At 36.0% G+C, this 15,935-nt stretch overlaps 2 protein-coding genes across 3 annotated transcripts; both read left to right on the top strand.

Moving 5' to 3' along the window:
* The first annotated feature begins 84 nt into the window (after positions 1–84).
* Positions 85–7,590, top strand: LOC118268995 (alpha-amylase 4N-like). Of its 2 annotated transcripts, none has more exons than XM_035583861.2 (11): positions 85–247; positions 803–998; positions 1,299–1,456; positions 1,953–2,124; positions 2,593–2,708; positions 3,065–3,248; positions 3,685–3,861; positions 4,306–4,437; positions 4,993–5,196; positions 5,776–5,937; positions 7,408–7,590. In XM_035583861.2, exons 2-11 carry the CDS (start codon positions 813–815, stop codon positions 7,429–7,431), a joined length of 1,515 nt encoding a protein of 504 aa, XP_035439754.2. In that variant the 5' UTR covers positions 85–247; positions 803–812; the 3' UTR covers positions 7,432–7,590. The 2 variants fall into 2 exon arrangements, with proteins under 2 accessions (XP_035439754.2, XP_050556338.1); XM_050700381.1 differs by having other exon boundaries at positions 170–251.
* A 1,418-nt stretch (positions 7,591–9,008) lies between these two features.
* Positions 9,009–14,566, top strand: LOC118268996 (alpha-amylase 2). Its single transcript, XM_035583862.2, has 9 exons — positions 9,009–9,175; positions 10,303–10,474; positions 11,324–11,475; positions 11,927–12,107; positions 12,452–12,567; positions 12,680–13,187; positions 13,300–13,500; positions 13,915–14,076; positions 14,480–14,566. The coding sequence occupies exons 2-9, from the start codon at positions 10,304–10,306 to the stop codon at positions 14,489–14,491; spliced, it is 1,503 nt and encodes a 500-aa protein (XP_035439755.1). The 5' UTR covers positions 9,009–9,175; position 10,303; the 3' UTR covers positions 14,492–14,566.
* The last annotated feature ends 1,369 nt before the right edge of the window (positions 14,567–15,935 follow it).

Here is a 15,935-nt window from a genome sequence, read left to right as displayed (position 1 = left end):
ATATTTTAAAGGTATTTATTAATCGTACTATGTACTATGTACTTCTGGAACTTTCCATATTATTATTGTTATTAAACAAAATTGTTATGTACGGGACTGTACATAACTGCATACTTATTCACTTGTACATAATGTGAAGTGTCGTGCTGTATTGTTATTTAAGTAGTTTCCTATTTTGTTAAGTGTTTCGATTTGTAACAACATTGTCGAGTTAAATTTCCTGGTGAACGGTAGTGTTCTCCTGTATGTAAGTATGTCTGTAATTATCTCTAAATTAATTTAATTAAATGCGATTTAAAAATTGGGAACGTATATTTGTGTTTCTATTCAGTTCAATTACTAAACAATGAAACAAATCCAAAGGAGATGTCATAATTGGATTTCCCTTTAACATAATGTGTGACACTTCACGTTATACACCACCCCACTTTCTATTTTCCAACATGCAGTCTCATACTACAAACACGTTGCCAATTGTCCACATTATAATGTGCCACTTTCTGAGTGCTTATAACCTATTTATTCCTCTTAACTTATAATTTCATTGGACGGGACCGATTTGTTTTGTCTCAGTGCATATCCATATTATGGCATCTCCTCTTTGCACTTGCTTCATGAATTTAACCATATACATAGACCTTCAACACCAGAGGAGTTACAAGTGCGTTCCCAGTCTTTTGGGCATGTATTAAGATCTTATACTAAAAGTGGTCATAGGTCTAATTGTCACTACTGACCTTATCACGGTCATGAAGATTCTAATTAGAGTTCTTTATTAATATTAAATATTTGTAACTTTTAGAGCTCAAAACATGGCCCTTCTAGTGTGGTTTTGTTTCTGCTCATTGTTTGGCGCGGCGTTATCGTGCGAGGCCTACATCAAGACCAACCAATGGCCGGGCCGCTCCGTCATTGTGCAGATGTTTGAGTGGAAGTGGCTGGACATTGCAGACGAATGCGAGAGGTTCCTAGGACCCAAAGGTTTTGGAGCTGTTCAGGTTAGTTTGTTGATATTAAGACGAAATACATTTGTCCAAGCACTTTAAGTTCTATATGTCAAAATCTGTAGTTGAAATCAAACAAAAAAGTAACGAAAACATTGCAAATGAATACATTACAATATTGCCTTATTTCCCTAATTTTTACTTTTGGTAGATATCTTTGTTAATAGAATGCCGTACCGTGTAAAACATATGTCTTCATGTAAGGCCATGATATTATCACTCCTGGTTAGCAGACCTGTTCGTACTCTCCTAAGTGCTTAAGTAGGTACTATTATTTCTTTTGATATTTGTCAGACCTCGCCAGCATCAGAAAATTTGGTTATACATCTTGACGGTGGTATAAGACCTTGGTATGAGCGCTACCAAGTGATGTCGTACAATCTTGTAACCCGATCAGGAGATGCAGCTGACTTCTTGAACATGACTACTAGATGCAACAAAGTTGGAGTCAGGTAATTTGTCTAAATATTCATTCTTAAACAGCTTGTGAGAGTAACGGTTGGACTAAGGTACCATAATCTCAAAGATCTCACTGAAAGCGGATTGGAGATTGGAGACCCTGGTTTATGAGCGTTTTCGTGTCACGAGTTTTTAAGGGAAAAATCATCATCCTCATGCAACATATCTAACTCTATTAATTATTATGTTATCGGCTTACTCACGTACTGTTTTGACGAGGAACATAATAATAATTAATTTAGTATGTCTCACGAAAGTTACAATAAAATAATATCTAACTCTAATAAAAATTGTGTTTTTGGCTATAAGTAATTTAAAAATATATGTTTGCCAAGTATCTTCTCTTGTAACGCGACTGTATTGACAAACACATTTCATAAACACACCCCTCTGTCAATGCATATAAGGTCCATAATCAACAAAACATACCGGCCGAATTGAGAACCTCCTCCTTTTTGGGAAGTCGGTTAAAAACATTTTTCTTTGCAGAGTGTACGTCGACGTAGTATTTAACCATATGACAGGAGATTATGCAACAAGTGTAGGGACTGGTGGCAGTACTGCTGATACCTATACCTGGTCGTACCCAGGAGTTCCTTATACAGAAGAACATTTTCATCACCCAATCTGCGACTTACAAGATTATAACAATGCTACTGAGGTTAGTAACGTTACAATAGCAGTTTACTTTATGTTTAATCAGTTATGCTGTTAAAATTGTTACTCTATTTTAATTAAAGTAAGGTTCATAATATTAGGAAAGTTTTCTAATTTTTGTTTATACATATGTCCATCTGGTAGATTAATTTAAAACATTAGACATGTCTTTTTATTTTCTTGTCATAGAATTAATTCTCTCGACGATATTGATTTGAAATATTGTTTAACGTCATGATTTGTTACATTTTATAGGGTGCACTGACGGAGCTACCTCAGCTCCTAAACTAAAATTCATAATTCGATGGACTATGTATTTCTATTTTACCAGTTGTGTTATGATACCCATGTAATGGAGGGTGAAGGCGAGTCAGAATGCCTACACTTCATCAACTCAGAAAACATTCGATCAAATAAAGCATTTCCAATATAGCAATGAGACGACAATTTTAATATTTTGGTTATGCTCTAGGTTCGTGTTTGCCAACTCTCAGGACTTAAGGACTTGAATCAAACAATGCCGTATGTTCGCCAAAAGATTATCGACTACCTTAACAACCTAATCGATCTCGGTGCAGCCGGTATCAGGTAATTCTATCGTAATTTTATTTTTAGAGTAATGCGTAAAATGAGTACCTAATTTTTCGATGTAATCTATATCTATACGTATGTAATAAATCTGTAGAGAGGTCAATTCTGTACAATATTGCCAATACATTAACTTAATGACACACAAAGAATTAAACGCTGACGGAATCGCAGGCACAGCTATCAATACATTTCTGCCCTAAAGTTATTATCCAACGCGGACGAAGTCGTGGGCAAAAGCTAGTAAAAAAGCAGTCGAGTCATTGATGAATTATTATTATTAGTAGATCCTATCGAACTTGGAAACTTCAACTTTGTCTAAAATACAGCGATTTTCAAATGATATCATTATTCAGAGTGGACGCAGCCAAGCACATGTGGCCAGAGGACTTGAATGAGATTTACAGACGTCTCAATAATTTGAACATGAATCATGGGTTCCGAAGAAACTCCAGACCTTACATTTACCAGGAAGTGTCCAAAGATGGAACAGTCAAATTTGAAGAGTATAAAGATATGGGAGACGTCACCGAATTCACGGTATGTGTTTAACAATATATCTTTATTTGGTATAGGTACATAGTCCACACTTAAACACTTGACTTGACCGAAAGGAAACTGTTGAAGGTAAATCCTCCCTAAGCTCGGTCACCAGTAACCGACGTGGCGGTTAACGTATTACGATGTAGTGCCAAAATATTACGGAGAACTCTGAAAGAGATGACACAAATGTAAGCAATGTACCGAAAGAACTGTTCTGGGTCTAAAAATTATTTACATCAATGACCCATCAAAAGATAAATGATTGACCAGTAGATAAAATGGTTCAATATTTGAACAATGACCCATCAAAAGATAAATGATTGACCAGTAGATAAAATGGTTGAATATTTGAACAAGAAGAAAAATATAACTTGTTTAGGTTAGATAAGATTTTATTGATTTTCCACCTCTTTATTACGTTTTTACTTTTTAGGCTGGAACGGAATTAGCGTTAATTTTCAGTGGTCAAAAACCTTTGAAAACTTTAGAATCATGGGGAACAACGGCACTAGATATGATGCCCAGTGACAACGCTGTGATATTCGTCGACAACCACGACACGCAGCGCAATGGTTTCATACTGACTTACAAAAATGAAACTTTGTATAAGGTAAATTAGATTAAGATCTTTAATAATCTTATCTTAGTAAATAAAAAATATAATTGCTTGATGACTTGCTAAGCATTGAACTTGCAAATGACCAGAGCAGATTGGCTGATATTTTTTATTTTTGTTGATGACTGGTACAAATTTTTAATAAACTCATATAAATTGGTAATAACTTAATGAAGTAATGGCAAGTCCTAAGTAAAAAGACCATGCACCATCAAATTTTATAGAATTTGTTTGCAGTACTAGCAAACCCGGCGAAGTCCGTTTCGCCTCCAATGTTAAATTTTCCTGAATTTTCTTTGCTATAAACCTCACGGAGCCCGAGACCTTTCCAATGAATGCAAAACCGTGGAAATCGGTTCGTGCGTCAGGAAGGAAAACCCGACTTATTTTTATATAATACATAAGTAGTATAACATCAAAAATAAATTTTCCTTACAGACTGCGATAGCATTTCTTCTAGCACATCCATATGGACAGCCACGGATGACAAGCAGTTTCTATTTCACTGATTTCGATCAAGGTCCACCGGCTGATGCTGATGAAAATATTATATCTCCAGTCATAAATGAGGTAACGTTTTAATTTGGGAGGTTCAAATGTGATAATTTATATTTTAGTTCTTTTGTTTAGACCCTAACTCTGAACTAAGTATTAACTTCTTTCGTTGAGTAGGTGTAGGCTGCTGTATTGTAACTGTGCTGCTGCGCACATCATTTATTTGTATGAAAAACTAAGAAGAACGGCGGTTCCGCTTCTGTTGAGTGGCAGTTTATGGCAAAATCGTACGCGTCCTAAAGTTTTTATATGTTTAAAGATTGTCAATTAAACTAATCTTGATTTTGTTGAAGTTATGTTTAAACGAGAAAGACAGAAACTTAGAATTTCGTTCAAGGTTTAGAATTCTACCGGAGCTATGGAGAACCGTAAAGGTAACCGAGGCTCGAAGCAGGAGTCTGACACTACCTCTGGCCTGGGCGGGGAAAAGTCATTTGATAATCCCCCCCTCCCCCTCAAAATGGCCCTGAATTACTTGTAATTACAAAAATGTGTAGACGATATTGGTTCTTAGTATAGAAGTGACATAAAAGTATATACGCTTCTATCCCAATATTATTTCATTTCTAGGACCAAAATACGTGTAGTGGAGGTTGGGTATGTGAACATCGATGGGCTCCCGTATACAGAATGGTTGGATTCAGAAACGTAGTACACAATACTGCTGTTTCAAACTGGTGGGATAATGGCAACAATCAGATAGCATTCGGTTTGGGGAATAAAGGATTCATTGTGTTCAACACAGAGGGAACAGAGTTGAATAGAGAGTTCCAGGTAAGTCGTCTTGAATGATGGACCAAAATAAAGCTAGAAAGCTAATGATTATCCATGTTTATGAATATACTGATAAACACACATTACATTGTTTAGCTTTCGACAACGACAACAGCACGCCTTTTAACCCCGAAGGGGTAGACAGAGGTACACATTACGGCACGTACTAATGTCGATATAAAATGTCCACCCACTTTTCACCATTTGTGTTTAAGTCCCATGTAATGGGGGTGATTTAACTTTCGAATATAAAATTATAAGAGGATTAGTACTAAAGGGGTAAATGTTTGGACATGTAGAAAGGATGGATGAAAGCAGGTTTACGAAAGAAGTATAAAGAGCGGATATGAATGGGATCGTCGGTAGTGGACGCCTTAGCCGGACATATATCGACCAGATTGGCGATACATATATTAAAAGGTCGAATTAAAAGTACCTTTTACCAACGAGTAAGCATGAAAATTAAACAGGGTAAAACAGGATAATTTTTAGTTTAACTTTGGAAGAAACCTTAAGCAACGTTGTAATTTTGAAGATGTAGAAAGAAAGCATCCATAACAAATATCGAACTGTTCACAGACTGGACTTCCAGCTGGCGTATATTGTGACATAATATCTGGTCAGAAAGAAGGAAGCCTTTGCACTGGGAAGAATGTGACCGTGTCTAGTACTGGGGCAGCATCAATCACATTATCTGGTGCTGGAGAAGAGCTGCATCTTGCTATACATGTCGGGACTGAGGTTCGTATTAAATCTAAGATAGTACTATACACTTGAATAGTTCCAATAAGATAATACAAGTGTGTATATTATTTATTACTCAATCACACTGAAATAGCGATTTTTTTTATGGTATAACCCGGTAAACAAGCAGACAGATCACCTGATGGTGAGCAATCGCTGCTGCCCATGGTCACCCGAAATACTAGAGACGTTACAAGTGCAGTTTTTTGGGGGGTTAGGAATTTAAAGGTAATATTGGGAATTCGGGGTTTAGGATGATTGGGAAGTGAGATAATTGGGCATCAGGTGATTCGTCTAATCGTTTACCGGCTTATACTAACAAAAAAAACTTATCTAAAAAGCTAAAAGTAATATGGTTACACAGATGCAATATTTATAATCAGCAAGCGATTTTAAATCTTATCCGGTTGTGTTATAATCTATTACTTCTTAACCTTTGTTCCGTAATCTTGTGTCCTTAATGTGCAGTGTTCATGATAATTATGTTTTGGTATTATTGTTCATAATAATTATGGTATACTATAATCTTAGTATTATCTGATAATTTTGGAATAATCACGCTCTTCCGTCGTGCATCGATGTTAATGTACCTATTTACTTATCTGTTGGTAATCAGATTTACAATATTAGGTATTATTGATAAAATAATATGACGTAATATTGATCAATGCAGGTAAGCAGCAATAAACATTAATGTTGACATAGGACAATATTTATTTGTCTAGTGTTTTTGCTTTTATTGACGGTGCTAGAAGACATTAATGCGTAAAAACACGATTCGACGTTTTCATGAAGTACCTATAATACATGTTTCAAATCATTTACAGTAGTTTAATAAATAGTTATTATTATCTCTGCATTGTTTTCGTATAAATGTACAATTATTGATTGAAACAATTTTTTACATATATTTTTTTAATAGTAACAAGTTCCTTGCTCGTTCTTCTCCATTCGAAGCTACACTTTGGAATGAGCACCTTGCTTCACCGACAGTCAGACTGACTGACTTACAGACTATATTTTTTTTCCTTTGTGGACATTTCAAAAGCACCTGTTTATGGTTTAATTGGAATAAATGTTATGAGTTTAATTTTAATATGCTAAACCCTTTATATGCAGTCTCGCAATAGACTGTCATGGAGTATTGATGAATTTAAGATTTTAGTAGTAGTATAGGTACATAGGTACATGTGTGAGAAAAGGGATATTGCATTGTTATCCCAGAGTTCCAGACTACCAAGCGTGCTACCGGGGCTCCGTCTCGAACAGTAGGAGTAGGAATGAAGTGGTTTTTAGTTAGTAAAAGTTGGACACTTCCTCTCGCTTCGCCCAGGGCGGGAGAAGCCATTGGGTGATTGTTCACCATAAAAAAAACAAGAGTCTAACGCTTCCTCACCTAAGTAGCAAAAAATGGCCTTCTTACATTTGTTATTATATTTTATGGTTTCAATGTTTTTTTTTTTTCAGTCATTCATGCAAACTAGGTACTAAGAAGTTTACATGCAAGCATCAGCACAGTCACGATGCCATTACGAAGAACAGGAGAAAAGTTATAAAAAATCTTTTAAATTATCATTCTTGAATTAAAAATACATTTTTAGGGATAATGAAAATTGTTAGCATGTATCATAAATAAAATGTTAAAATCAATGTTGTTTTTTTTTCTAACTGTTAAAAACCGTGTTATATAAATAGATATGAAAATAGTAGAAAGTTCTTGGTCCGTAATAACTGTACTATTGTATTATTGAATAAAAATTAATGTCTTGCAATAGAGCGATACTATGAAATAAAATAATAGTTTCTTACTTTCTTGTTCATTCTTCCCCATTCGAAGCTACTTCGAATGAGTAATTAACGTCAGCGCCCACTGCCGGCACGACACGGCATGGTACAGTACGGCATCCGTGTCGTGCCGTGGCATGCCGCGGCATTGTGGTATCAATAAATTCTAAATTCATTGAAATAAGATTCAAAATAACTTAATTTGTATTTAAAAAAAATACGTTTATTCTTGTTAATCTCAATCTTGAATGCATAGTAGAACACCTAGATGTCTTAAATGCCAACTTAAGAACCACATATTTGAAAACTATCAGGTATCAACGCACTCTGAAAAAACCTAAACTATTTAAACTGCAAACTCCACTCCGGCTACCAAGTGTCAAAATTAAGGACGATAAAAAACTGTTGATGATGAAAATGAAACTCAAGACATCCTACTAATATTATAAATCCGAAAGTTTGTATACTTGATTGTTTGTTTGTTTACTTCACATCAAAACAACTGAAAGGACCGAGATTAAATTTGGAATATTATTATATATCACTAGTAAACCCGGCGAACTCCGTATCGCCATCAGTGATTTTCCTGTCTTCCTGCGTTTCTCTAGATTTTATTCCTAAATTTTCTTTGCTATAAACCTCATGGAAGACCTTTCCAACGAATGTAAAACCGTGGAAATCGGTTCCTGCGTTCTGGAGTTATAGCGTCAGGAATAATAAAAAGACTTATTTTTATATAATAGATATAGGCGTCATAATAATATAGGCTACTTTGTATCCCGAAGCTGCTGGCAGAAGTTAGTACTTCATTAATATTTTTTTTAAATGACATTTTAGTAGACACATAATTTAATATACAGCATTCGTTAGTTCGGAACACGCAAAAAGGTAAACTATAACTTACAGCTAAGTAATGGTCACTGACATTAACAAAATATATAATATATCTAACACAACAATTGAGACGTCTACTAATGTCAAAATTTCGATTTCAAATAACAACAACAATATGAAGTAATTACAGATTAAAAAACAAAATAATACAGTACTTGTTTACTTATGTACATCGAAGAAGTGAGTAAAAACATTCATTTATTATTATTGTTATTGAGATTGTACATAAATGTCATTAAAATACCTAATTGCGCTATCATGCATCCTCGTTGATGCATTTATCAAAAAATCTGCATGTATTTTAGAACTTTCTACTACAAAAAAATTATATAATATCCAAAAATCTTAAGTATAATTACAATCATCGTACGAAATCTTAGATTATTATTGTTTTTGGACCATTTTATCGAAGATTATAATAATTAAAAGATAATATAGATATTAAGTCGTAGACTGAGGTTTTTATCTCGTTGTATATAAGCGTGGGCGCAGTAGGAGGGCCAACGCAGACTTTTCTATCTACTGTTATAGTGCACTAAGGGGTAATAAGCGTAAGGTAAGTCAATTTCTTACAATTTCATTTAAAATTCACTTTTTTATAATATCATGGTGTAGTATTATCTCTCATTTTATGAGATACTTATCACCATCACTGATTTTCAGTAATAAAAATATCATTCTTATAAAAAGATATTAAAAATCGTCATTTGCTTTATACTGCGTTTTTCTCACAAATAGCATCCGTTTAATTATATTTTGATTTAATACATAAATAATATCTAGAGTAAAATATTTGTAAATTGCACTTTAAATTGAATTATTACATGTTCTGTTTTGTTTGGTCAATAACATTTTTGCCATCTTTTAACCTCTCTTTAATCTCTCGTACACAAGTATATAAGACAGGTATATATAAAACAATAGAAAACACATTGTGTTTAGTGTGGATCTGCGTTCGAATACCAAGAATCCGCGAATATTACGCGTTAATAAAACTTTAGTTGATTTTTTATTTCAAACATAGCACATAACAAACACTGCAACTATATGACTCTTCTATGTATCCGAGTAATATTGAGGAAATAATCATTACAATACTCTCATTTCAAAACACATACATAGTCTATTGATAAATTGTATCGTATCGTATTGTTTAGTTACGTCAAGCAAAATATCGTGATTATAATATTACATAGGTAGTGGATCAACAATTCATTGTGTACCTTAGTCAAGTCAGTATAGAGTGTTTTATTGAATACAAATAGATAATACAATTTCAAAGTGTGTGTTTTAGTAGGAAGCATTTCTTCATTAGAACACGGTAATTTTCTATCTGGCTTGTGTAAAATTATAGTATTTATATTTAACAAATATCTTCTTTAAATCTTTTATTGTGAAAATATGGACGCTATTTTACTGCATTTAATAGATAAATTAATAGTGATTTGTTGTTCAATGCAGTTGATTGTAACAATAAATAATCGTACCTATTGGCAGAATAGGCAGAGCTACGTGTTACTTTATCATGTTATTCGATTTCAAATAGAGTATCAATTTCACTGCACTTCGTGTTCATGATCTCAATTGCGAACATTTATTCATTAAAAGTGTTCGAAAAATCATTTTAGTGTCGTTAATTTGCCATATTTACTAGTGTTTGACTATTATATTGTGGTTTTTCAGGATGTTTCGGCTCATCCTTTGCCTGGCGGCCGTGACTCTGGCACTGGCCTACAAAAACCCTCACTATGCATCAGGCCGTACGACTATGGTTCACCTGTTTGAGTGGAAGTGGGATGACATCGCAAGAGAGTGCGAAACTTTCTTAGGACCCAGAGGATATGGTGGTATTCAGGTAAGAAGCAAAAATCGAATTGTTCTTTTGTAGTTATCCAATTTTAGTAGGTATTTATATACCGGAGGCCCAATTACCCCCTTCCCAATCCCCGATTACCCAACAACCCTTAAATTACAAACCCCCAAAAGCCCGCAACGCACTTGTAACGCCTCTGGTGTCCATGGGTGGCGGTGATTGCTTACCATCAGGTGATCCGTCTGCTGGTTTGCCGGCTTGTACCCTAAAAATAAATTAATGATTTCTCGAGAAGCTGAAGAAAGTGCTCCTATTTTGTATTCATTATATTTATCTCAATCGCTAGATCAAAACGCAGAATTCTATTAGAGGCCAGTAGACTGACTAGACCAGTAGTTGTAGGTATCGGTATCGGTCACTTAAACCTCAACCAACAGAAATAAGCCTAAAAACAATGCTAAAGATCTTAATCAAGTTTATTTATCGATTGCGTGGATAGGCCCACTTAATAGATGACAAATCTACAAAAACCTTTATCAACGACTATCAATCTCTGTTTTTAACAAGTCATATCGTGTATTAATTTAATAACAGGAGGTATCTACAGTATTCAAGATTACCGCCATGACAGTATCAATTCTTGATAGCATTAAATTGATAATAACATATAGAAGCGTCATACCATTTTATCAACAGAAAAGTAATTAAATATCTTTTCTTAGTCATCTCTTAAGAAGAAGAGAGAAGATAAGAGAAGAATTATGTGTTTGGATAGCAGATTACTGATCTTCAACTAAGTCTGGACTTATTTCAAACGGTCCATATGTTTTTAAGACGAGTTTCTTAAATTTTCTGAGTTTTTGTAGTAATGGCTCCAATTCTTCTTTTCAGATCTCTCCTCCCAATGAGAACCTTGCCATCTGGTCTCGCCAACGCCCCTGGTGGGAACGTTACCAGCCCATCTCCTACCGCCTTGTCACCCGCTCCGGTAACGAACAACAGTTCGCTAACATGGTGCGCAAATGTAACGACGCTGGTGTCAGGTTAGTTCTTAGCCTTTTGAGATTTTCATTCAGATAGCTTTAACACCCATTATTATCAAGATAGTGATAATTTCCGAGGATTAAGCAAGCCAGCAAGGAATTTGTATTACCTTATCATCAGCTGTGTAGAGTTTCAATTATAATGATATCATTATCAACAGTAACAAACAACTTAAGTTCCCTTCAGTCCTTTGTTCATGATGATTATAAGGAACATGAATCCTAATCACTACTAAACTAGAGAAGAATTTGATTCGGTTATTCTCAAAAAAGTTGTCCTCTCAAGTTAACTGTCACGTAGATCACCGGTGACCTACGTTAGTGGAGGATTTGCCTTCAACAATTTTCTGATGGCAGTTAAAGGCTTAACATTAATAAAATTCTTTCAGTCTTCGAATTCTTTTTACTTAACAATCTCTTTCATTATTTTAAATCTGTTTCTTCTTTACAGAATCTACGTCGATGCCATCATCAACCACATGACAGGCACATGGAATGAGAACACTGGTACTGGTGGCAGCACCGCCGACTTCGGCAACTGGGGCTACCCTGGCGTGCCATACGGCAGGAACGACTTCAACTGGCCCCACTGTGTCATTCAAGGCCACGACTACGGCTGCTGCGCTGATAGGGTAATTTGTTTAACACTAGCTACTTCCGCGCGGTTTGCTCTGCTTGGCTCCTATTGGTCATAGCGTGATGTTTTATAGCCTTTAGCCTTCCTTGATAAATGCACTACCCAACACAAAAAGAATTATTCAAATCGGACCAGTAGTTCCAGAGATTAGCGCGTTCAAATAAACAGCTTCTTCAGCTTTATGTATTAGTATAGAAGTATAGATTAATTGCGTTCTTTGTTATTAGTTTCGTTAAACGAAATTCGTAGATATTTTTACTCAGAATGTGGTATCCATAGATAAGTCAGTGTGATATGGAACTACGTTCTTCTTTCTACAATTTCTTTATCCTGTTATAGGTACGTAACTGCGAGCTGTCTGGTCTGAAGGACTTGAACCAGGGCAATGAATACGTCCGTCAACAGATCGTAAACTACATGAACCACCTCATCAACTTGGGTGTTGCTGGATTCAGGTAAAATATTAATTGTATTCCCAATGACCAGTTGTTTACCAGTTAAGAGCAATTTTACCTGGCAGTTATTTATTTTAGTTTCTACAATAATCTTAATTCTATTTGCCAACAGAATTGACGCTGCCAAACACATGTGGCCCGGAGACTTGCGTGTCATCTACGACAGGCTACACAACCTCAACACTGCCCACGGTTTCCCCTCTGGCGCTCGCCCTTACATCTACCAGGAAGTCATTGACCTTGGTGGTGAAGTCATCTCCCGCGATGAGTACACTCCTCTTGCCGCCGTCACAGAGTTCAAATTCGGTATGGAACTCAGCCGCGCCTTCAACCGTGGAAACCAACTCAGATGGTTGCACAACTTCGGACCTGCATGGGGTCTTCTTGCTTCTGGCGATTCTCTTACCTTCATTGACAACCACGACAACCAAAGAGGTCACGGTGCTGGTGGAAACATCCTTACCTACAAGAACGCTAAACAGTACAAGGGTGCTATTGCCTTCATGTTGGCCCATCCTTACGGCTGGCCTCAGCTGATGAGCTCCTTCGACTTCCACGACACTGAGGCTGGACCTCCAATGGACAGCAGCGGCAACATCATCTCTCCCTCCATCAACTCTGTAAGTTTCAATACTTTAAACAGATATCAGATAAATTAGGCCTTTTATGGAATACAAGAGAGTCAAATTAGCACCCATTGGATACCATCTTCAACTTCTTTTATTTCTTCAGGACCAATCCTGCGGTAACGGATGGATCTGTGAGCACCGTTGGCGCCAGATCTACAGCATGGTTGCCTTCAGAAACCAGGCTGGCAACAGCGCTCTATCCAACTGGTGGGACAACGGCGGCAACCAGATTGCCTTCTGCAGAGGAAACGCTGGTTTCGTCGCTTTCAACAATGAATACTGGGACTTGAACGAGACCCTCCAGGTATGTTGTCAATAGCTATTTGAGGTATTTAGATTTTTACATACAAATGACTAAATTAATGACTGCCTCCTTGGCCGAGTGGTTGCAAGTGCGACTGCCGAGCAAGGGGTCTCGGGTTCGATTCCCGGGTCGGGCGAAGTATCACTGGGCTTTTTTCGGTTTTTCAAAAAATTCTCAGTGGTAGCACGGAGTCTGGAAATGTGCCCGATATATGGCAATAGGCTCACCACCTATTACATGGGACTTACAACATAAATTGTGAAATGTGGGTGTACACAGTGGCATTACGTGCCATAATGTGCACCTCTGCCTACCCCTTCGGGGATTAAAGGTGATATGTATGTATGTAAATGACTTAAATTTACTTGTAGAATTAAGTTTATACACTTACTCATATTTTCTTTCTTTACACAGACTTGCCTGCCCGCTGGTACTTACTGTGACGTCATCTCTGGTGAGAAGAGCGGCAGCAACTGCACTGGCAAGCGCGTCACCGTCGGCGGCGACGGTCGCGCTCACATCTCTCTTGGAGCCAACGAGTTCGACATGGTCTTGGCCATCCACACTGGACCTGAGGTAAGAAAATTTGTAACACTATTATAAATAAATTTTGTGGCACATTATTGTTTGTACTGGCGCGGTAAATAACTATTGATTTTTTTAATAACTCTTCAAGTAGGTAATTGGGTATCGCTACTGTCATTCTTTGAAGGGAAGTTCTTTTGGTATATTTTTGGCAGTTTTGCTATGTTATTAGTCCTATTTATCTGGAGCTGCGGCTCAACGTAGGAGTAGGGACGGGATGGTTTTTAGTCAGTAAGGGTCTGACACTCCCTCTCGCCTCACCCAAGGCAGGAGAAGTCATTGGATGACTTTACCCCTTCAAAAAGAAAGTCCTATTTAGTATGTTATTAGAACTGATTTGTTTTGTAGTTTTAATTGAACAGTTGTAATAATTATTCTTTTCTTTCTATTTCAGTCGAGGCTGTAAGAGTGTAAAGAAGTATTCCAGTAATTAAACATCAACATGAACCATCGATTACTTATTAAATCTGCGTTTGTTTAAGTCTGTGATTTATTATTTTAATTTATAAGAACCTTTATTAGTGATATATATCTAACTATAAAAAATAAACTATAAAATTACTAGTTTACTAAATGTATTTTAATGTTCCTTCAATAATGAGATTCATACAATTTTTTGAGAATGATATAATTCTTCTATTAACGAAAATTGGCAATAGATTCTACCGATCTTTTTCATTTAGCCAAAAAAATATTAAGTGGAAATCTTCTAAACAGTATACATTGATTAGGATACAGAAAATAATATATGACAACTTGCACTGCTGTGGAAACCAAACGTATCCACAGCAATGTAGCATAGCACATCTCTGATAGAAAAGCACTCTAACACATGACATGATACCACTCTGACTAAACGGTTCTTGTACACAAGACATACATTTATTATATGTATTAAAATTTATTCTTTTCACTTAAGAATCCATTATAGTACTCGTTACCAAGACCGTCAAACTATTACTCACAACAACAATCCAAAAACGAACTCCACAAACCAAAAATAAAGCAAAAAGCACTTTAAAACGCTATTTATAGAACATGAACGCACCAAATTCGTCTGCAGAAGCAACAATCGTATTCGTTTAGCAAATAAATCCTTCTAAATTCAAACGCCACGTACTGTTGTATTATAGTCTAAGAGCTACTGAACTTTTCAAATATCCAAATAGGTTCATCCTGTAAGACTAGATTGATTTTTTTTATAGGATGCCGATTCATTACATTCTAAGACGATTCATAATCCCCAAAAGGGTGCAGATTACGGCACTTGGTACCGCTGTACAATGTACACCCAATTTTCACCATTTGTGTTATAAGTCCCATGTAATAGGGCTGACGACTGCCTCGTTGTTCGAGTGGTCGCAAGTACGACTGCCGAGCAAGGGATCTCGGGTTTGATTTCCGGATCGGGCAATTATTTACGGGTATTCCTGGTATTTTTTCGGTTATCCAAAAATTTCTCAGTAGTATGGAGTCTGGAATGGTACTTACTTAATGGTGGAAAATGAACATAATTTCAAGGTTTCAGTAGCTCTTAGACTATTAGCAGTACAAGCCTCGTTTGTTTGTTATAAATCGGTTATTATCACAAACAATCGAACAGTTAACCGAAGCAGAATTGAGTGGGCAATGTAAATATATAATTTTATGATGCTAAAATATGAGCTGAATTATGCATTTTAAGCGATTTGCGATTCAAATGTTGGGATTATTTCGCGAATGAATAAAAAGAAAAAAATGTTTCATACATCAGATACGATGATAGATGAGTTTTTAAATGTTCCGATATCAATTTGTCTTTTTGCTTTATCTTTGTCTTTTAAAAAAACGTTGCCCCACGTTAGGAATTT

This window comes from Spodoptera frugiperda, chromosome 2, assembly GCF_023101765.2.
Source record: "Spodoptera frugiperda isolate SF20-4 chromosome 2, AGI-APGP_CSIRO_Sfru_2.0, whole genome shotgun sequence".
Lineage (NCBI taxonomy): Eukaryota > Metazoa > Arthropoda > Insecta > Lepidoptera > Noctuidae > Spodoptera > Spodoptera frugiperda.
Note: the sequence above shows the minus strand (reverse complement) of the source record. Positions and strands in the feature narration are given on the sequence as shown.